The sequence below is a fragment of the Zootermopsis nevadensis genome, unplaced genomic scaffold, assembly GCF_977971745.1.
Source record: "Zootermopsis nevadensis isolate Lab colony 2312 unplaced genomic scaffold, Znev_1.0 Znev_ptg000007l, whole genome shotgun sequence".
In the NCBI taxonomy this organism is placed as follows: Eukaryota; Metazoa; Arthropoda; class Insecta; order Blattodea; family Termopsidae; genus Zootermopsis; species Zootermopsis nevadensis.
In genome coordinates, this window is record NW_028259139.1 from 1,522,623 (window position 1) to 1,546,735 (window position 24,113).

General features: G+C 39.3%; 2 protein-coding genes across 4 annotated transcripts in view; one reads left to right on the plus strand and one right to left on the minus strand.

Moving 5' to 3' along the window:
- Positions 1-632: 632 nt before the first annotated feature.
- TP53INP (Tumor protein p53 inducible nuclear protein) overlaps positions 633-24,113 on the minus strand; it is a 40,651-nt gene continuing 17,170 nt past the window's right edge. For all 3 annotated transcript variants that reach the window (XM_022074085.2, XM_022074086.2, XM_022074084.2), the window contains exons 2-4: positions 9,199-9,328; positions 8,168-8,712; positions 633-5,712 (exon numbers count right to left, since the gene is read on the minus strand). In XM_022074085.2, coding sequence (XP_021929777.2) covers positions 5,563-5,712; positions 8,168-8,712; positions 9,199-9,322 — 819 coding nt within the window. In that variant the 5' untranslated portion in view covers positions 9,323-9,328 and the 3' untranslated portion in view covers positions 633-5,562. The remainder of the gene's footprint in view (positions 5,713-8,167; positions 8,713-9,198; positions 9,329-24,113) is intronic.
- The window catches only part of Adck5 (aarF domain containing kinase 5), a 47,074-nt gene continuing 33,098 nt past the window's right edge, over positions 10,138-24,113 (plus strand). The window contains exon 1 of the mRNA XM_087343888.1: positions 10,138-10,425. The gene's annotated coding sequence lies outside the window, so the exon portion shown is untranslated. The remainder of the gene's footprint in view (positions 10,426-24,113) is intronic.

The following is a 24,113-nucleotide window of genomic DNA, read 5'->3' on the forward strand; positions in this document are numbered from 1 at the left end:
TCAAATTCGATTTGATGTCCTCCATGGTTGCGAAACGCGTCCCCTTGAGGCCCATTTTCAGAGTGTGGAACAGCCAGAAGTCACTTGGAGCGAGATCCGGAGAGTATGGTGGTTGGGTGATGACGGAAATGGTTTTCTCGGCGAGGAATTGCTGCACAACCAGCGAGGTGTCAAATGCGACGGCCGAACTTCGGAAGAGTCCAAACGAATCCTTCCGCCGGTGCCTCCAACAATGGCAGGATCGATGGAGCAAGTGCGTGCGTGCGCAAGGGTCCTACTTTGAAGGTGATTAGGTAAGCGTTGCCGTATGTCGTACCATTACAGTGCTATACCACAATTCCGGAAACTTTTTGACTGCCCCTCGTAGTTGGCAAGAACTTACTTACTTGATCTTACATTTGAATTGTGTAGGCATAAATGGGAGGTTATTATTAAAATGGATCTTACAGAAATAGAGTGGGTGCATTCTTTGCAATCCAGGACGGGTACCATTGGTGGCATCTTGTGAACATGGTAATGAACTTCCAGGTTCTGTATAAAATGCAAGAAATTTCTTGTCTGAGTGACAGATTTAAGCAGCGTTAACTGGGCTATTAGTCAAGTGGAACTTCAGGAACAATAAACAAGACAAGTTTTAATTCTTAACATTTTTATTGAACTTTTCAGATTGTTTTATTTTCAGGCGTGTATTTCAAAAATTGAAATAGTGGGTACTAATTCTCAATTGAACATATATTTTTTATAGGCATCATCTGCTACAGATGAGTTTAATTTTATAGAATAAATATGAGAAAAAAATCATCGTACACTGGACATCAAATTAGTCTAAACCTTATTATATAATAGTGTACAATTTTAATTAATTACTGTACATGGCAAAACTGCTGAAGTTATCATTCAGCAAAAGAGATGGACATCCTTGTCACACACAACATAGGTGTTGGATATTTCTTAATTCTTCCACTCATGCACGCGCGCACACCAGCATACATGCATTCCACAGCTGCTTACGTATATGCATGTGCACACATGCATATACGTACAGTTTTTGCCGCTTTGTGGTAGCGAAGCTTCGTTTCAGGACAGGCACTTCAGTTCAGATAAAGCAGACTGATTTGAAATATGTAATTTGACGTGACCTTCAGTGTCTTATATTTTACAGTTTTTGTTTATAAAGTGTGATACTTCATGTTTCTTTTAAACTAGAATTAATTGAAAGGGACGTGTTTTTTTGTGAATATTCTTACGCGGTCTTATGGGAGCAAAGTTATAATCATGTGTGACTGCTCTTAGAATACTTTATTCCAGGGAAATTAGTGCAGTAATTTTGCTAAAAGGTTCCTTACACAGTCCAAAATATGCGGGGACAAGTTTTAAGGGATGCACCATTGTGTGCCGAACATAGGTCGACAGCGTAAACATTGAAACTATAATCGAGAACTGCCGTTGTAGCTCGACTGTCAACCTAACGCATATTAATAAAGTTACCTGTACTTGTATGCCTGTCTTGCAGCATATTAATTGGCGTCCACACAGAACATGCTAAAATATAATGTCACTCTTTCATTTTTACATTGTAAAGGTTTCAGTGTAACAGAAATTGGCATATTACAAAGTTAATTTTCCTTTTATATTGATTATAAACAGTGTTGTGTATTAATCTGATATGCCAAAATAGTCTGTAATTACAAAAATATTAACAAAGACTGTATAGCAGTTAATTGTGCCTCTATTTGCAGTCGCTTTGATTCACGTTAATACCACGTAGGGTTTATGCGATTAGTATTAAAACTTACTTCTGTGCAAAGCCAAATGCACAAGATATTTTAGTAACCAATGATACCAACTATAGAAACAGTCTGTAAGTTAATTTTAGGGGAGCTTTTTTTTTTCTTATTTAATAACCATAAACTGTTCGGGATTATCATCACACAAACAAAAATTTGAACTTGTGACACACTTTAAAATTCCTTAAAAATGCAAGAGTATTGTTCTCCTCCTTCCTTACGCTACACTTCAACATTAAATCATGGATCTTGGTGTCCTTTCCCAATTGCTCCTGTTCTTATCAAGTATCTGTATCATTTTTCCAGTCTTAAAATTAGATTAACACAGTGCATTGCTATTATTAATATTTGTGTGTGCATTTGGCTCACAATTACAATTGATATTACAGATAAATTAGTTTGGCAGTTTACGTATTCATAACAGGCTTTCAGTTGATGAGAGATTATGTCCACATACTTAAGTGCCCGGCATATTTTTCACGTAATGTCAAGACATTTGTCTTGTATGACTATTGCAGCCTCTGCCTTACAGATGTCTCTTGAATTATATAAGCAAACTTACAGCTTCCAACTTTTAAAATTGTTATCTACCTATAATTTCACATGGCATTACTACCCGGAAAACTGACTCAGCATCTTCGCCATCGAGAACCTAAAACCTCTTAAAAGGCCAGATATTGATCTGATTGGTTACCAACTTCATTAACCTTTCCTGTGAAGATTTCTGCTTTCTGGATTGTAGTGCTGCCTCCATCATCAGGGTCCTCATCACCCTGATAATGGAGGTAGCAAGTACCTCTGAAACGTTGGTAAACTAGACCACATGATGCTACAACCCAGAAGACAGCCATCTTTGAACTCACTGCCATGAAAACCTTAGAACCTTTATTATATCTGAATTCTGTGCCAGATACGAGATCCTCATTCACAGGGTCCAAGATATGACATTGGCTGGATACGGATGCAGATTTCGTAGTGTAACGACCACTGCATTATTTTAGAGCCGGGCTCGGAAATGCAGAATCGCACATCATAATTTGTATGCGGAACAGTTTATTTCAAGCTGTTATCTTTAAAACTGCTTAAGTTTCAAGAAGATATAAATTTACCATATACATTTTCAAAGTGGATGTTTAATGTGGGCATTGAAGTTTAGACGAGAAAATGGAGTTGGTACCACGCCTTCCGTAAGGTGTGAAAGACTGTAAATGTAAACTGTTACCTCAACTAAATTATGGCAGTAGAATTGTCTGCAGAGTTTGCTAGGAACGAGGAAAGGCAGTTATTGGTATATTATTGTTATAATTACTTATTAAGGCCAGATTCTTTGATAGAAAGAGAAGTTACTGCCATTGAACATAAATTGGAGAGCAACCATAACAATTTATCGTCATCTCAGAGCTTATTTGCAATAATTATTTCACACGTATTGCATCGTTTATTAAAAATGCTATATGTATTACATTTAACCCTTTTGCTGCACGTTATATTTCCACTAGTTTGCTAATAGAATGCAATTTTGAGGTAGAAATCTGTACTCATTATAAGGGCCAGGCTATTATGTATGAAAATGAATACAAATTACCACCAGGCCATTCAGATACTCAATTTTTTTTTTTTTTTCAAAACACTTTTTTAGTCTTATAACCACTTAAAATTGAGAAATGTCACCACAGGTGTCAAAATCTTGCTCAAAATATCAAACTTAACAGTGCGCTGTTTACGTACAATTTCAAACTCTTCGCACTACACAACCGTGTTTACCGAAAAGAAGGAGGTTTTACAACTCGGATAGTCAAATGTCGCAGCAAAAGGGTTATGATTACAATAATAGGTTATAAATACATTAGGATTCACAATTATAATAATATTATTATAATATAAAAATGTCAACAATTAGTTCTAATTCTAGGTTAAGAGAAACTAATGAACATTGTGTGTACGAGGTGCGATCGGAAAGTTTCTAGACTGCGCCTATAAAAACCCGTACACTTATCTCAGGTATTAAATTCATCCATCACCCTCGAAGTAGTTCCCCTGGGAGTGAACACAACTATCCCAGCGCCGCTGCCAAGCCTGGAAGCATCCCTGGAAATCTTTCTTTGTCAGCCTGTCAAGCACCATCTGCGATTCTGCCTGAATCTCTTCTATCGTCTCAAATCTCCTTCCCTTTAGCTGAATTTTCATCTTTGGGAAGAGGAAGAAGTCACACGGCGAATAAGGAGGGTGCGGGATGACGGCCATGGTGTTTGAGGCCAAAAACTGCCGAACTTTGAGGGCGGTGTGCGCTGGCGCGTTGTCATGATGCGTCGCATGTGGAGTTCTTCCTTTAGAATCAGCTGACAGGTCCCATAGCCTATCCCAACAATGTCGCACAAGTCGTTGATGGTACGACGTCGATCTTTGTGAATGGCCTGCCGAATCTTCGTAACATTTTCGGGCGTTGTGCTCGAAGATGTTCGTCCAGAACGCTCGTCATCATCGACAGAGGTTCGGCCATTTTTAAAACGTGAATGCCACACAAAAGTTTGTGCACGACCCATTGCGGACTCCCCAAATGCTTGCTTTAGCATTTCATAGGTTTCCGTAGCCGTTTTGGCGAGTCTTTGGCAAAATTTGATGCACACGCCATTCCGAAATCGCAGGAGGGTCGGTGTAATGCACTACCAAAACGCCCGTAACTAAGAAACAAATGCTAATTCGATGATGCCGGCTGGCACACTGATTCACTATGAATGTAGGCCGCACCCCCTAAAGGCAGAAGCTCGTACTACATCCGGTTCGCCCGCTATTGACACAGTCTTGAAACTTTCCGATCGCACCTCGTATATGAAGGAGAGCAATGACGTGAGCAATCTTCCGCTTAAGTATCGCTTTCACACTAATTTTTTTAATTGTGCCAACGCAGTGAACTCTGTGACATTCCCAGGCACTTAGAAAACAGAACTGCAGCTCCTGCATATGAACTTTGAACACAAGGAACAATGTTCAGCTGTAACGTAGTTTATTATTCTGAAAGACTTAAATAACACAATTAGCCTACTTATTAGATGTACGTAGCCATATATGTAGTATATGATTCTCGCGCGTACGCTTATGTGTCCGTCCGTTACACTTCGTATGAAAATGAGAGTTTGTTGAAGGGAAAGAAGTAAGTTTCGAAAGTTTAATTTTGCAAAATTCTTCTCAAAAAAAAAAAGTTGCCAGCATTTTTTAAGTTCTGAAAAATTTGACAAGCTGTGATCCACAGCACATCCAAAACATGTTTAGTAGTTACTAGTATCTGGAATTTCAGAAATTCATTCTGTGGTCTCTCTAACCTGGCTTTGAATTACTCGATAACAAAAAAATGTCTTCCTGTAAGCTTATCTTTATTCTCTGGCCGTAATGCCATAATACGAAGCCTCGGGATTCCAATTCAAGTGATCATTTAAATGACTGCCAGGCCATTTAAAGGGGAATACAAGAAGTTTACTTAAGTACCCATAGAGAATTCCTGAACATGACCTTCTATTCACTCAGAAGTCTCAATTGTATGTTTTTGTAGATTTTGGAGTTCAACAGGATTGCACGTAAGAATGATGTATAAGGCTGCTTCAATGCTAAGAAAGAGCATTGCAGGTGATGGCTCTGTGAACACATTTGTTGTGGTTATTAATTTTAGATACAGGTTGCAGTGCACGTATGAAAATGATACATGGGCCTTTCTTTCCTTGATGTCCTTCTATGATATAGAACACCCTGTAGACTGAGATCAATGTATGTTGGTTTAAAGCTAGCACTTTCGGTTATTGTTGGCCCCTGAGTGATGCTGCATGTGGTCGGATCGTCGTTGACATTTGTTTCTAGAGTTTATTTCACGAGCCTTGTTACTACGATCCAGGTGGTTACGTTTCAGAAGCTGACAAGCTCTGCGCTGCCGTAACTGAAATGCAAAATTCATACACATCGTATTACCAAAACTTAATGCTTCATTCAATATTCAATATTTTACCTTAAATGGTTAAGAATCCATGAAATACTGACTTCACTAGTGTAATTAGTATAAATTTATACGTACATATTTATATACTCGTATTAATATTTGGTATTATCATTCAGGAATATCTGAATGAACACTTTTATAAATCTTCTCACCTAATAATATGTAATCCCCTCAGGGGCCCACATTAGTGGGTATGGGGAGTGGCACCCCCAAGGTACCTGAGCTACCCAGTGGAATAACACTACTGTTAAGAAACTTCGAATAACGCCTCACAATTCAGACTGGAACGACGGAAAACTATGGCAAATGAAATATGGACATGATTTGTGGTACACGGAACACGAAGTCTGCGTAGCAGTGGATCCCTAAGAAAATTACTACGACAGATAGCTAAGTGTAACATCAGTGTGTTAGCAGTACAAGGAACCAGATAGACAGGAAGTGACTTATATTTTACTGAAGAAAACTGTTGATAACATTAATATATTAAGGGATTAAAGATTGTCAACAAGGTTGCTAACTGGATGGCATCTTGCCATTTTACAAGGTGAAACAGGTTTCTGACCCTGAGCTGCTTGCATTAAACGTAATTTATTCATTGTTTGTTATACAAATCTACTCTTAGTACAGCAGTATCTGTGGTCCGCGGACGCCTGGGAGTCCGTGACTGTTTAGGAAATTATATAAATTTTCCCAGCAGATTAATAAAGTACATATACGCAAAAAGGCAAAATCTGAAATGGAAAATTTTAAGTGAAATAATTTGAAATTGGATGTTAAAAGTTAAGTTGGTACCCTTAGCTTGATTCGTGGTAGCAGTGCAAGCACCATCTGTTTGTGATGAGAGTGACCAAGAGGCTTCGAAACTTCCATATAGTTCCAGACGTTTCGCGTCTTCTCAGGATGAGATCATGTGACGGGAAAGATCTAGAAACATCTACGATGTTTTAAACATAAGGAACCTTCGTTCGTTGATCTGTTGGGCAAATTTCAGTGGAAGAGTGAACAGTACAGAATGTGCGATCGCGGTAAGTGTAGTGTGTGTAATGAAGGCCTAAGTGCGTCACCAAAGGTGTGCTCTACTTGAACCCGATTCCTTAACAGTACGTTGTAAACAAATAGATTTGTGGGTATCCAAGAAAAGTCCTATGGATCACTGGAAAAACACTAAAGACGTCAATAAAGTGATGTAATTTAAAAGAAGACCAAATGTCGCAAATACGATGTTAAATGTTTATCGACGGGTTTTCACGTGCCCAGATTCAGAACACGAACAACAGCCGCATTGCGTGTTCTGTTTCAACCCATTGTGAAATGAGACCATGAAACAATCTATTGAGGGGAAAATTAGTGAAGATTATTGTTCTGCCGCTCTCTGATACCACTGCTGAAGAGGTGTAAAACAGTTTGAATGAATTTCTGATGTCAAGTGGAATTCAGTGGTCTAAATGTTTAGGAATCAGCCCAGTTATGGCGCGTGCCATATCTGGGATACAAACTGGACTTATTGCACGAATAACCCTTCAGTTACATGACATCGTTGCATTCATCGAGAATCTTTAACCATTAAGAAGATGTCAGAAGAATTGGAAAAAAAAGTCTTCAATGAATCAGTCAAAATCGTAAGTTTTACCAAAGCTAGTTCACTAAACTCAAGGCTTTTTGAGTAGCTCTGCCAGTCTATGGTTAGTGATCAACAACTTTTGTTGCAAACACAAGTCCGATGGTTTTCTCGCGGCAAAGCGTTGTCCCAGCATTTCGAATTAAGAGATATCAGAATATTTTTCATTGATCTGGAATCTCCATTCGCACTTACCGAGCGCTTGAATAACTATTCTTGGTTAGCCATGCTGTCGTATATATGGCGGACATTTTCGCTTATTTAAATGCACTCAACTTGAGCGTGCGAGGAGAAGGCATCACAATTTTTAATGTCGAAGACAAGATCGAGGCAATAATCAAAATCAATTGTGGGCTCGTCGCTTATCAAAATTCTCTAGTGCATTTAAGCGAAGCACGTCAATGGAATAGTCATTTTTGGATGAAGGATTATGGTAGAGACTGAGAGATGGTACTCACGCAGGACTCAGTTCAAGCTACTTTTCTGACTACAGTTCAGAGTCTTGATGTTGACCATTTTGTTTTGTCAGTTCACGTAAAATATTATGTTCCAGGTTTTTCCTGGAGCCACAGAAGTCTGGTCATGCCTGAAATTGTCTCAATGAAAGAGGATTCTTCGTCGTTCGTTTATTCGTCGGTGTGTTATGTTGCTGGATGACTTAGAATTAACAATTTCTCTGTTAGTATCATCAGCATCCACCCACTCACACAGTCCTCTTTCAATCATCTCAAAACTTCATCTGGAACCACAACAAAATTTGTAGTCATTACTCACTTTCTGCGCAGACCTGATTGGGAGACACTGTCTCTCTTGTTGCTTGTGCAGCGAATAAATGGCATGTCGCTGTCGTGGTGTGGCTTGCGCCGTGGAGTGTGTTTGTTCAATCACATGCTCAGCCTCGGCCGGCTCGGGTCGCGGAGGGTCGGCTTCTTCGCCGGAGAGACTGGAAGCAGGTGAATTGGGGGCAGTGCCTGTGGAGCCAGAGCGACGTCTGGGGCAGGGCAGCGAACAGTGTGTTGATGAGGAGTGCTGGTAAACAGACATGCTGGGATGTTCAATCAGCAGATTCTCCAGAGGAGATGTCTCCATGTGGATTGGTCCTTCTGAAGTGAAGCAGGGAGGTGGGGTCAGAAACCACGACTCTTCAAATGAGAGAGAGGGAAGAGTTGACGATGACACCCACGTTAAAGAATGGTAATCGGTCGTGTCTGCCGGCAACCGGTACGGAGGAGGGAATGGATGAGGAATTGTACTAACTGTGAGCTCTAAGGCAGACAGAGTCTCACTTGATTCTTCTGAGTGTTCAGATCTATCATCTTCTGTAAAGAGAAATGGATACTAACGTCAGTTTTAGGGATGTTATTATTTTAAATCGCTGACATGCATCAAGACACCAGCACCCTTTCAGGTTCTGCAGGAAAACAGCCATGTTTGAATTTTTACGGAACTCGACTTAATTAACAAATTAAACTCTGAGTGACAGTAATCTCAATATGTTGCTAACTAAGAAAGATTATTATGATAGTATTTTATTCTTACATCCTAAATCAAGTGACCTTAAATAAATTCGGTCAATTTAACTTATAAAAGCTGTGAAGTAACTCGATCATGAGTCATATTACCTATCAGTGATGAAAACATACACAAGACAAATAAAAAAAAAAAATTGATAAAATTCTGGTGAGCAATTTCTAAAACAAGATAAAAATTCTCTGTAAAAGTACATCTATAGGGCATTTTAAATGCTATTACAGTTACATCATCTTGAAGGGTCAGTTGTTTCATAATTCCTGTTCCCGATGTACCTGTTTTTTCAACCAGCACCCAGTCGTCATCGCTATCAACTGCCCTGAGCCGAACCTCAGCAGTCTCTGCTTCAGGTGACAAGGATTGGTTCCCAAGAAGGTAGCTTGCCAGACTGCTGAACATGGCGCTCTGAAACAATAACACTCGTTACTGCCACGCTGTCTGTGGTGTGCCCAGAATTTATTTCAAATGAAATGCAGTCTGTGATTTACATATTTCACTCTGTGGTGTTATGGAAAAGGGTTTTAAAAAATGGTGAAAATGAGACAAGAGTAATCATGTTTTATGTCATGAGTCAATTTATTTTCTGAAATTTTTTTTATGGAATTTATAAGTTTGATTCGATCTTAGCTAATGCAGAAGCTGTACTGGGCGAATGCAAATCAGACATTCAGTATGCTTAACCACGTTTTGTATTGACCTCCAATACCAAATTTCGGTGTAATTCATTCAGTATTTCAGAGATAACATAAGGATATGGCCTGTCTATTATTCATTCATGTTATGCTTTTTTAAAAAGCACACAAGATGTGTCACGTGGTGTAACAGTAGACTTCCATGTGCCAGTGCATGCTTTGAATTATTTTTCAGATAGTGTCAAATGCCTGTCATTTTCCAAATAGATTTATTTATGCGAATAGAGAGCAGAAGGCAAGCACATGTTAGGTTAGGTTAGCATTTTAAGCTTTATCATACAGAGTATCCATAGCTTAACTATGTGTTCTTGGGATCATTTTGAGTCAAAAAGTTGATATAAACTTGGGTCCGATTTGCAACGGTTTGTCAGGAAAACGCACCGCACTCGCTATGCATTGACTGGGGTTGAGAAATTAGTTCGCATGCGCACGTAGGCAAAACATGGGGCAGTCGGTGCTTGACATCTCAATGCTACTTGCTGTTATTGGTCACGGAAGATATTCCTATGCTAACCAAGCAATTGATATGACTGCAGCAAGATGGCACACCCCGTTTTGGTAGGCAGGTGACTGCATTTCTTAATCAACAGTTGCGAAACCGTTGGATAGGCCAGCGAGATCTCTGGAGTCACATGATATCTATCCCTGGTGTCCGCCATCAAATCAAAACAGTAGGGCTTAGCTGGTGAATCGAGTAATGGACTCTTGTGATAACATCAAACATGTGAAGAGGGCTGTTACTTCAATGACACGAAGAGCTCAAACTGTGCACCGACAATCAGTGTAGCCATTTCGAGTCACGTAAATAACGTGAGTAATTTAAAATTCAATTTAGAGTGTAGTCTAAACTTAATAATAACAACAACGCAACCTAAAATTAAATGTAAATAATTTAAAAGTTACAAATCCAATATAATGCTTAATCACGTTTTGTTGACATACCGCTGTAGATCGTACCCATGCTTATTTGAACTTTTAGACTCAAAATTATCCCAAGAGCACATTTTTTCGGCTATGGACATTCTGTGTAGAAATAGTGGCCATAATGCTTGTACTACAGGGCTGCTGACTGCTCAGTGGAGTGCACAAGCTGTGCCTCATGGCTGATACAAGTTACAGACCCAACTCCAGTATTTTATTTTATTATATTCATCCCTAATTATGTGTGCATGAAATAAATAAATAGGGCTAGTCATATATGTCTTTGTGTCTGTCTGTCAACATGATTCAACTTGAGAGCTGCTGGACAGATCTCGATTAAATCTTGTATGAACATTATGTGATTGGGGACTAACCTAAAATAAGAATACTCAAGTTGGCAGACAAACTTGTTGTGGTGGGGGTCGACACAAGCACCACCACCTGCATTATGGCCACAAAATGACGTATAGTTTTTGATTTTCAGAAAATACTTCGATATAATAATTATTTATTATATGTAAAATAACAACATGGTGGTTGTATGACAGTTAAACAAAATTTGACTAGGATTGGATTCTATGACCCCCCATGTCAACAGTCCAGTATGTAAAGTACCTTTTGTCATATCATAAAGAAGACTTTAAGACCATGTGATTTTTATAGTTTGAAATTAAAGTTGTCAAAGTATGATAGATAATTGGCATAATCCTTTATGATTAATTCAGAATTTACAAATAACAAGTGTGTATTCTGGTACGGAATACACCTTTCTAGTTTTGTATGTTATATTTGCCTTCAGGTGACAACAAGACCTGGGATATAGACAAAGTCAAACAGGGCATTGAAAGATTTGATGTTTATAACAGCAGTATGGGCCACTGACATTTAGTGCTAGCCAGAATTGTTGCACGGTTTCCGACACATTTCAAACATAGCACAAGGGTAGTTACATGAAATTGGCAAGACAACAAGTATCTCTAGAACTTGGCAATGAATTTAAGGTCAACGATGTTTGCAAAAATGTAGTCTTACTCTCCCAATATTTATACTACTCTTACATAAGGAGGCAGAAATCTCAACTACATGAGTAATGCAGTTTTCACACAAAATATTGCTTAGGTGCACCAGAAATGTCTGTAAGAATTTTCTCCAATATAATATTCCTACAGTTCATAACCTCTAAAGTTTATACCAAATCCCATCTCATAACTCAGAATATTTTAATGTTTGGTCATGCGAGGTAGCAGTGATTGGACTAAGGTGAGTCTTGTCTCATGGTGCCCCAAAATTTGGGTTCCAAATTAAGTATATTATTTTATCATATTCTTGTTTCAATTTTACTTGGTACCTAATTGCATATGATGTTGAAAAATAATGATTTTCATTGACAAGGAAAAGAAACGGAAATATGGACATTATGTAGCTTGTAGAGAATGTATTAGAGCTCCGATCTGGCAGCACTGCTTGATATTATACGACAAATTCACGTATGTCACTTGTTCCAGAGTTTTAAAAAGAAGACGCAATCAATTAGTTTTTATTTTTAAGATTCATAGAACCTTGGTTGAAATTTGGTCTATACCTTATAATTTGTGTATATTTAATAAAACATTTTATTACATTTAGCGTCAGAATACAACAAAGGAATCCCTTAAATATTCATCTTGTCCAACCAGTCTTGTAACATAAGCCTGTGTTATAAATCTTCATGGTAAAGTAATCAAAGTTAAATACAACTAACACTGACTCCTCAGTTTTCAGTGTTAGAATTACCTATCTCCTTTTGTGACAAAAGCTGAATAATCAACAGCTTTGTAAACAGCCAATCACGTTCATGTTTTAACTTCACGTAACTGGTATTAGTTGTCATCTTGATTTGCTGTGTCCGACATTTTGTGGTTGAAGGTAAACAATTTAACGCTTTAAATTTGTGGTAACTATATGTACCACATGCTTTAGTAATTAATAAATCTGCATATTTCCTATTGTCTGTTTATTTGTTTTTGAATAATTCTCAGAACAAACTGTGACTGTTACCCTAAACAGCATTAATCGATTGCTCTTTGGAGTGGAGAGGTGTTGTGTTTTCTTTGAGGTACGAATTGAACTCTGAGCTTTAGCTTCAAAGGGTTAATCCACTTTTAAAAAGGTCCCATCTTGCTGTAATCTTATCCACCAATTCTCCTACTCATGTTTAAAATTATCTGTCACATCGTACGTCTTCTTCATTGCTTTTGTCACAAATTCAGACTTTTTTAACTTTGCATTTACGTAACAATACCAATTTCTTATACAACAACAACAAAAAACGAAAGATCCATTTCAGTCATTCTATCAGTCACAGTGAAGGGAGTTAATTCATACATTTGGATGGATGCTGATGTGAAAGGATATTTAAATTTAATATCATGAAGCAATATTTAGCATTCTTGATTCATATTTAGAAGGTCCGACGTTTTAATCTTGGCTCAGATATCAGTTAATTAACGTCTTTATGGCATTTCTGTCAATATTGTACACTTCAGAGATTTTCAGACTATATCTCTTGCAAAACAGCAATTTTCAGCTGTCCAAGAAATCCTTTGCTCATGACTGTCACCACAAAAGCCTATATATCACTGTATCCTATCTTGAATCACTTCACAATCCATGTCCGTGAAAGTCAGCTTAATGAACGTAAAATCAAGAATTAGGGTGTATCTTCCTGTGAACACTTGGCAGGAATCACAGTCACATAAATTTAACGTGATACTGAATGATTAATAAAACAAAAGCATTGTCAAATATGCCTCTTCACTCACTAATGACTTATTTTGTTAGGGAAAGTTATTGAGTAATAACGTATTACTCAGTAATTTTCCATCGCAAAATAAGCTGGTAGAATTTTTTTGGTGTTCTTTGAAGAAAACTTTGTGGGCCTGCCCGTGTCTGTTGTGTATTTCAGTCAAGTATCTATCAGTATTGTACTAAAAATCCCGTAAAGAACAATGGCTGATTGGATTTTCATGAAAATTGGTGTGGTGGTTATGCCATCAGATGATACTCCTCCTAACTAGTGCTGCCTTAATTTCCCGTAGTCGGAAATATGAACCAAACGGACGCTCAAAGACCTTACATTGCATGCTGATGACGTAATTACCCATGATTCTCTGTGATTAAGGCACCCAGATGTTGATAGTTGTACAGCATAAATCATAAAGCGCAGGAATAAGTTTGTATAGCGTTACCGTCGTAGGTCGACTGTTTTCGATAATCGATTCACCAGCGATAAATGTCACACTACCTCGCTTTGTGGCTCATTCAAAATTTGTGGTAGCTCGACCCGAATGGCGGCTGACTGCACAGTATACTGCATTCGTGCTACTCACCGCGAAATCTTGCGCATGCGCGTATATCACATCCGTACCAGGGCTTTTCTCCTGAGCGCTCAGTGTTAAAGCAGCCTAACACACTGAATGCGTGCCTGTCGGTCCTTGGCGCGTGACATTGCAGATGCGTATATATCATAAGTTATCAGTAGTTGGCGCCAGGAAGTAACAGCGTAAGGCAAACGGTTAGAGGTTAAAATACCGTCACAAGTTAGTGCACTGACGGGCCAGCTAATTACGTGCAGTTTTTAGATTCTGAAGAGATACGTAGGGGTTATTTTAACGAATCGTTGCCAACATTGTAGAGGGTAATTTATTTGAATTCATTTATGACTATATCCTGTAACATTACATCAGCGGATATACCAGTGACCTGCAATATTTCCGCTCGTCTTTTCCACACACGGTAACCAGGTACATAATTTTTCTCTAACCCAAAAGCAGTTCTCAACCCGCGGCCCGCATGCGGACCACCGATGTGTTTCGTGCAATCCGACGAAAATATAGTTATCTGATGTGAGAAAACACGTCTTGTTAATGTCCTATTTGACAGCATCTCGCTGATAAACACTTGGGAAAAATGCGTGCGGATAGCAACAACAGAAGTTAAATCTGACACTGAAAGTTTATCCAAGCAAACGCAGCGGGGCAAATATTTAAATGTATTTATACCTTGAGTTCTCGTGAACCTGTTTGCAATAGAAGACTTAATTTAGTAGCAAGTTTAATAATCTGGCGTTCCAGTAAATTGTCCTCTTTTAACTCTGCGGTCCACCCGTCGATAAGAAAGGGTGAATGTGGGTCCCACGTCTAGAAAAGAGTGAAGGACTCCTGTCCTGAACGGTGGAGCTCGTCCATATTAAATTTAGAAATTAGATTGGTTCCTCGAAGGAAACACCGCATCTCTGTTACAAGATTGTGGTGCACATAGCTACCATGTAATACAGGATATATAGGGTTGTATAGTCTTAGCTGATTGGGTAGTTTTGTCAGTGTAATGTCTAGGCTATGAGCTGGACGACCAACCTTGGGGTTCCACAAACCACGGGGAATTTCTTGACTGTCTGTGTTCGTTTAGCTTCTCAAGGTGTCCACTCCGTTGAGTTAGCGCCTTGTTTCGGCAACTTCTCTAGCACGCCGGTTAGAAGTGTAGTCTCACGTATCGATGTAGGCAGTCTCTGTTATTACGAAATGCATGTGGAACTATCAAAGGATGCATTAACCTTTCAAACCCAGGGTAGCAATACGTATGTACCACCCGCTTTAACCATCAATAACTCTTGCATTTTGTATGTATGGGCTTTATATGACTCTCAGCGTAAACAGGGATTTGTTCCTTACAGCTTTTGTTTGTAATGGAAATGCATTGTATTTCCTTGCGGTATGGACTGAATTCTTAATACTGTATAGGTCAGCTTCGGCTTCCAAAAAAAAAAAAAAAGCTATGAGCGGCACGCCATCTTAATCCCCCTTCTATAGTTTTCAACATGATAGCCGTCAGACCATTTCTGGTACATGAAATTTGGTACAAGGCTTTTTGAAGGACCTGGCCTTTTAGAGCCCAGTCGTAGCTATATGTACCACCTGATTTAACAATTAATAACTCTGCATTACGCCCACACTGTGTAAATATAACTAAGAGTATAATCTGGAAAAAGAATAATACAAGAAGTGTCGAGGGATCGATAGTTATCTCGCACCTCAGGGGTGTAACAAATTTTATTCTGCGAAGATTTCTGTCTTCTGGGTTGTTGCGCTGTGTAGTCTGGTCGATGTTTACCAACGTTTCAGAGGTCATACTGCCTCCATCATCAGGGCGATGAGTATGAAGATTTCTGTCTTCTGGGTTGTTGCGCTGTGTAGTCTGGTCGATGTTAACCAACGTTTCGGAGGTCATACTGCCTCCATCATCAGGGCGATGAGTATGAAGATTTCTGTCTTCTGGGTTGTTGCGCTGTGTAGTCTGGTCGATGTTAACCAACGTTTCAGAGGTCATACTGCCTCCATCATCAGGGCGATGAGTATGAAGATTTCTGTCTTCTGGGTTGTTGCGCTGTGTAGTCTGGTAGATGTTTACCAACGTTTCGGAGGTCATACTGCCTCCATCATCAGGGTGATGAGTATGAAGATTTCTGTCTTCTGGGTTGTTGCGCCATGAAGTCTGGTCTTTGTTTACCAACGTTTCAGTGGTCATACTGCCTCCATCATCAGGGCGATTCTTAGTATAAAGATTTCTGTCTTCTGGGTTGTTGCGCTGTGTAGTCTGGTCGATATTTACCAACGTTTCAGAGGTCATACTGCCTCCGTCATCAGAGTATGAAGATTTCTGTCTTCTGGGTTGTTGCGCTGTGTAGTCTGGTAGATGTTTACCAACGTTTCAGAGGTCATACTGCCTCCATCATCAGGGCGATGAGTATGAAGATTTCTGTCTTCTGGGTTGTTGCGCTGTGTAGTCTGGTAGATGTTTACCAACGTTTCAGAGGTCATACTGCCTCCATCATCAGGGTGATGAGTATGAAGATTTCTGTCTTCTGGGTTGTTGCGCCGTGAAGTCTGGTCGATGTTAACCAACGTTTCAGGGGTCATACTGCCTCCATCATCAGGGCGATGAGTATGAAGATTTCTGTCTTCTGGGTTGTTGCGCTGTGTAGTCTGGTCGATGTTAACCAACGTTTCAGAGGTTCATGCTGCCTCCATCATCAGGACCATGAATTCACCTCTGAAACGTTGATGGATATCTACCAGACTACACGGTGCAACAAACCAGAAGACAGCAATCTTCGAAATTAATGAAGTGACTGTCTACAGGCTGGATAACTTGGGTTTTATCCCCGTCAGGGGCACAGATTTTTCTCTTTGTAATTACGTCAGGCCTGATACCTACCCAGCCTCTTGTAAAATGGGTAGATCTTGTTGTAAACATCGCAAATTCAAAATCGGCGTGTTTGTCGCTGGAGATTGTATCTTGCGAAGTGAGCATTTCGCCAGGAATGTTATATAATAATGTATTTTGGTCGGCTAAGGCCAACTGACGTCTTTTAATGCATAATGCAATGGCAGTAGAATCAAAACACTCGGCTAGAAGATGCAGGATCAGTGCTTATGTCCAACAGAAACAACGTAGAGCCAGCACGGAAGTGTCTACCTTCTCGTGCGTAGCTAGTCCAGAATCTTCCACGTACTGTTTCAAATTTACAAACCTAAACATTAAAATGTACGTAACTTTAACTATACTTGTTTTTGGATGGGGGAAACGTGGTGTTTAACCTCGAATGGCGAACACAGTTCGAGAGTTCGGAGATTATTTGGACATAAGAGGGAGGAAGTAACATGATAATGGAGAAAATTGCAGTCAGGAGTTTATGATTTGTGCCACTCGATGAACCATTATAAGAGGAGGTCATCTAGAGGATGAGATGGACTGGGCGTGTAACACGCATGGAAGAAGACTTGACAGATTCATACAAAATGTTTGTCTAAAACCGTAGAGGGAGGAGACCTAAACGGAAATGGGACAACAATATTAAAATGAACCCCAAGAAAATAGGGTGTGAGGTTTTGGGTTACATTTATCTAGTTCCGTGTAGCGCCCAGTAGCGATCTCTTGTAAGAACTGTAATTAGCCCTTAGGGTCTTTTACAAGCTGGGAATTTGTTCACTAGCTGGTTTAATATTAGCCGAGTATGACGTGACTGATTCAGTCTGGCATATAAAACATTTCAACACTCAGAGATAAGAAGATGAAACTATAGACCGTGTAAATGTACGTGGATACCAGAGGGCCAATGTTTGATTTATCCACACATTTTTCCTGGTGTTCTGCTTGAAAACTACAGCAAATTGCTTCTGTTAAATTACTTTGCCTGCGAGCAACCGAAATATCACGCCAGTTGTTGACTCTGTGACCCCCTCTTCATTTTAAAAAGCTCCTTTTTATCGCTGCATCAGAACAGGATGCAGTGGTTTGAACTGCTCTCAGCAGTACCAAGAACTGGGCCAAATCCGTATTTTCTTCACAGAGTTTGCCGTCATCATTTCTTCCAATCGGTGTATTCAAATAAGCCACGACCGTCTCCTTCCCAATCTACCACGTACCCACCAATATCCTGTACACATTAGTTCAGTTAAAAAAACAGCGTCGTTAAACAAGCTATAAATACGGTGAGGCCACGAAACAACAACCCTCTAGGTCAGTGGTATTCAACCTGGGGTACGCGAGGACATCTTAGGGGGTACGTGAAATTTAAAAAAATATATTATTTTATAATAAACACTGGATAATCAGTAATGTAATTTATTTAATTTATTTTAGATGTAGATTATATATTATGTATAACTTGAATTATACACCAACAACTTTGGGGGTACAAAGTTGAAGAGAAATTATATCTGGGGGTACGCGAAGACATCTTAGGGGGTACGTGAAATTTAAAAAACAAAATATTTTATGATAAACACTGAATAATCAGTAATGTAATTTATTTAATTTATTTCAGATGTAGATTATATACTATGTATAACTTTGGGGGTACAAAATTGAAGAGAAATTATATCTGGGGGTACGCGAACAAAAAAAGGTCGAATACCGCTGCTCTAGGTTATTTACAACCATCCTCGCACTGCTGCACGAAAGAAAGCATCAGAGCAGAAATTTACTGTGTAATTTGAGAGGGAATCCCCCGCTGGGCGTCACTCCGCTAACATACTGTGGAAGAATACACCGTTAAGTCTGTTTCCACCAGCCACGTGAAAAACTCCCTGGAATATTCAGTTATAAAAATACCATATACTAGCTTCTGTGTTAACAAATAAAGTCTATTCAGGGAAGATGCCACCTGAACATTTCAAGATACTGATGATGCTTTAGTTACGATTTGGATAGAGCAAGTGAACACAAACCATAAAAGACTGGTACGTATTTTGCTCCAAAAGTGATATTTAGTAAAGAATATATACCTGTTTTTTTAGATGGCACTGTTACAAAGCACAGGCACATTCAGTCAATACCTGAACTACAATATTTCACACGCCATGTGGCACATTAATACATTCATAAATTTAAATGTACGAAAAGTTAGAAAAAACGAATTTATTACCAACCCAACTTTAACAACTAATGTTGGTAGCACTTTAAGGGGGATTCGACTTATCTTAGATATGAATTACGTACTTCCGGCTCATGAAAACTTGCAAACAGAACTTCAAAGCTTGCGACATAATCTAGACACACTGTATGCGTGATATTCGAGTCTTAGGTTCTCAACGTTTCGGATTTAACATGTCAAGATAAAGCAGTTTATGAGGAAACAAAATGAAGTTAGAAATCTAAGTACGGTATGTTCAATTTAAAACTCAACTGTTTGGCCGGTGAAGCTGGCGGACGGGCCTAGTCCGTGTCCCTGAGGTGGCACGGTCGGCGCATTTCTTTTGTTTGGACGTTCAGTCCGATAAGCTCCTCGGTGCAGTCAGTGACTCGCTCCTAGCCTTCCCCTTGAAAATTCCAAGCTAGCGGAGCTGGCGGACGGGCCTAGTCTGTGTACCTGAGGTGGCACGGTCGGAGCATTTCTTTTGTTTGGACGTTCAGTCCGATAAGCTCCTCCGTGCAGTCAGCAAAAGAGACTCGCTCCTAGCCTTCCCCAGCTGATGCACAGCTTTAAAGCTTGTACGGTAGAAATTTAATCTGTCTTGTCGCTCTGTGAGCATTTGTCACAGACGAACACTTCCAGTGTCCCGTAACTTTGTTATTTTATTCGACACTGCTAATACCTTCACGAAAAGCAGTAAACGATCTCAATTAATGTTCGAGAATCGACACATTCTGTTCGTGAATACACCATGTTCGCAACCTGCACAGCTTTTGCGTAACTCCAGTGTGGAGCGGCCTAGCAACAAGGGTGACCTTGACGACAGTGCCGAGGCAACCTGACACGCAGTTCTAGCTTGAAAGAAATCAGCTTCAATCATATCGAGAGCCAATTCTAGTTACTGATGGTTTTACACTTTAAACGACTTACACAGGAATAAATTATGTAAGTTACGGAATTTTAATACTACAGCCAAGTTTAATACGCTGTGACTATACTACATAATTATTTTTTCAAAGTTAATAGACGGGCATTGTTTTTTTTTCTGTTGGGGGATAACAACCACATTTACCCTTAGGCCCCGGGTCACTGCCCCGACCGCTGTGGCTCGACTACAGGCCTGGTCAGCATCTGCCTTTTTTTTATTTTTTTTACAAAAACTTCTTGTACTTTTGTTGTTTCTGTTATTTTGGGAACACAGACACAGATTTCTAGCAGAAATCTGTGAATATGTGAACATTTGACGATCACGTGCTTGGCCTGTTATACAACACCACGCAATCGGAGTAGGGGGAGGAGACCTGTAACTCTCCTGCTGACCACTGCGTGACGCACGTTCGATGTGAACACGGCCTCGAACACCCGAAAATAATATCGACTGTTTTCTACCGAATCCAGAGTAGAAAAAAAAACAAGAGGGGGACAAGACACGACCTGTTTTCAACTTCCGGCATGTACTGAGGGAACACTTAAAAGTGATAAAAGCCTCAGAATAGATGCTCCGAAGAAGTCGGGCATGTCATCGCTTAGTTGACTCCGTCTGTTTTAAGTGAGCACGGAAGTATTACTTTATTCATGTTGACCGGGTCAGGGCTGTCACACCATTGCATCTAGTTCAGGGGAAAATACGACTATGAAAATTCATGTTGTCCTGGCATACAGTTTCTAGAATAAATTTAAATGCAAATTATTCCATGTGTTTGTGGATGCAAATAACCACTACATATGAGTCAGATTTAAGAAAATAAATTGCAAGGAACAATTTTTGAACATGAGATGAGGCGCTACCTACACGTTTTGTGTCAGGTTATTTCTCAAAACAAATTACTGTGAAAATTAAATTGTTATACAATATGACACGTTTATAACTACGCGTCTACACGCATTTATAAATAAACTTTACTAACGACGTCAGTAGTAGAGATGGTACATCGATATATCGATATATATCATTCTGCAATTTGACATGGTTAAAAGTTTTTAGAGAAAGTTTTGAATTCATAGATATGTTTAAAGAAATATAGATAAGTTACGACTTCCTGTTTTTTAAAACCTTCTGTCTCCAATTGCCGGGATCGATTCCATGTATCGGGTACATCGAATTGTCATTATTAAAGCATTTAGCCTATCGATAAGAACACGCTGTATCGATAATGAACGAGCTAAACAACTAATGCCATCATTTCAGCGTCGTAGTTTCTTTGAGGAAAAAATCCGATTGAGAAATTGGTAGTTTGGATAATCTGATTATATTTAAAAATTTTAAAAATTTATGGCTGCACATTCATAAGTTCGAACCAAATACTGAGGATGACCCCCATGGGGTTGAAGGACATTCGACAAAGTGAATTGTATAAAATCTTTCAAAGTTTGGTCTTACAGCTTAGAGTCTGTGTGTGTTATGAATTTATCAAATGTCATACTCCGCGGGGAGTACGCCCACTTCATTGTTTGTTTGGGCAGGTACATTAGAATTGATTTAATCCTTCTTCTTATATTTTAATTAGTACTTGCACGATAAGTTAGTCAATTGCAGTTTTTCTTAAATTTGCTTTAATTAGTTCCACATTTGCAGCGAGAAATTTTAAGCGTTATTAAAAGTTATCAAACTCTTCGTTCGGTCACGAAGTTAAGCCCATAAATGATCTGTTTCAGCATCAATATTCAGTACTCACACCCTACATCGTCGTAAAAGTCTTGTGTCTTCCTCCATTTCGGTTGTCAATAGGCGTCTAATGTTCAAATGCTTCTGACATGATCTAACCGCTTTTGTTTATACCGTGCTGATTTCTTTTCGAACCGGTCTACTCAAAATTCGTCCTTGAATTAAACTTGGATCAAGAACATTGTTCAGAATTCGAAATGTTTCCTAAAATCGATTATGTATTATATCTAAATGAATCCATTTTTAAGTGTGCTTTAAAATCATAATTACATGAATACATTGATATAAATATATTTTAATCGCTCTTTAAACAAAGGATTGAAAGGTACCGAGATTTTACAATTCAACGTGCCTTAATTCGAAGTAAAACAACCTTTAACACAAGTGCATTTGGATATCGCTTTTCGAGCATATACGATCTTTGCGATGACGAATGAACACACTCGCGAAAGAATTCCGGTTATAATTCATTTCAGTACTGAGAATGTAATACATCAATACAGAAAATGAATACGGACCTAGAATAAATTTGCAAAAATATAATAACTTAAATTTATGTATTAAAAGAAGATATTTGGGAAAGAATATGACGTAACATTTCGAATCATTACGCCCATATTTAGAGATGGAACACTAAATTTTATAATTATTAATACGGGACTGACATTTCAGTTTCTTGTGAAAGTATGATGATGGCTATCATCTGGGTTGATGTGCCATGTTGTCTAGTAAAAGTTTTCCGACGTTTCAGAGGTGCTTGGTTCTTCCATCACAGGTCCTGATGATGGAGGCAGCAAGCACCTCAGAAAAGTCGGTAAACTTCTACCATACTACAGCCATCGTCTTGTTAATAACACATGATTTCGGACAGATAACAGATTTTGAAGAAAAATCACATCGAAAGTTCACTCCCTCTGGAATTTCTTTATTTAAAATTGCCCGGAAAAATACGCTTTCTGGAGGCCCTGTACGTGATCAATATCTCAGGCCTACAGCCCTACTGCATCGCTGACAAATGTTTTTTTTTGTTGGTGTGTGTCAATGTCAGGTTTAAGGTGCGTCTCCCGCCTGCTACAACGATGTTGAAACCCGAATAACAGCAACGCATTCGAATAACAGCAACGCACTCTATTTAAAAGGTGCAGTCTCGAAGAAGTTCCATTATCTACCGTAAGCGCTGCTGTGGGCAGAATTCAAGGCGTGCGTACGGTTACGAGTTTGCTGGTCTAATTTTCTGTTAGCGTTGTTATTCAGGACAGCCATAACACGCCATTATTTTTTTTTGTAAAAGCTATATACCTAGTATTCGAAATGGTATTTGGTATAATAACTAGATATTTTACGATTCGTAACCACGTATAATCCTAACGGTACGGACAGACTAACGCGAGGTTTGAGACAAACTTTTAACCATTACAGCGATAGACGTATCTTGTAGAATATGGACTTTGGGCGTGTAAAGCATTGCGCTGTAAAGATTTCTTGGAAATTAATGACTCTACTGAGCCACGTCCTTCGTGTTTAGTCACATAGACAACATGACGGCATTGTTTCTTACGCAACGAATTCCCAGCTGTTAAGTCGTACCTACTCGATATCCTTTATATATATTACAGCCACGGTGGTCTACCGGTTAGAACGCTGGCCTTGTAATCCTGGGGTCTCGGGTTCGATTCCCGGCGGTGCCCGAATTTATAACTTGTGTTGGGCAAGGCCGTGGTCTAGGCAACACGGAGTTTTCCTCCGTGGCATCCCAACAATTACTCCATTCACACACAGAAGAAGGCAATGGCAAACCACTTCTGGATCATCTGCCAAGAACGTATATGAACAGGTCCCAGTCCGAGAAAAGGATGGAAGGATCCTGTTCATATGGACCTGTCGTCAGACAGAACACTAAATAAATAATAAGATGAGGTGGTCTAGCGGTTAGAACGCTGGCCTTGTAATCCTGGGGTCTCGGGTTCGATTCCCGGCGGTGCCCGAATTTATAACTTGTGTTGGGCAAGGCCGTGGTCTAGGCAACACGGAGTTTTCCTCCGTGGCATCCCAACAATTACTCCATTCACACACACAGAAGAAGGCAATGGCAAACCACTTCTGTATCATCTGCCAAGAACGTATATGAACAGGTCCCAGTCCGAGAAAAGGATGGAAGGATCCTGTTCATATGGACCTGTCGTCAGACAGAACACTAAGTAAAATATATATATTACGAGAAAATCTGATCAGACCCGTAACGCTCGTGCATTCCGAAATATAATTTTTACAGACACAAACTGAGATGTACTTACGAGAACAGAATTATTTACAGTTTTTGTCGCCTGGTTTCTCATCTCTCAAATTAAATGTGTTAACAGACACTTGTTTCAAGGTTTCACCAGTTCACACTCACCACAAAACATATTCCAGGCTAGATTCTAAATGCATAATATTTCAAAATTGTTCTAATTCTTGTGG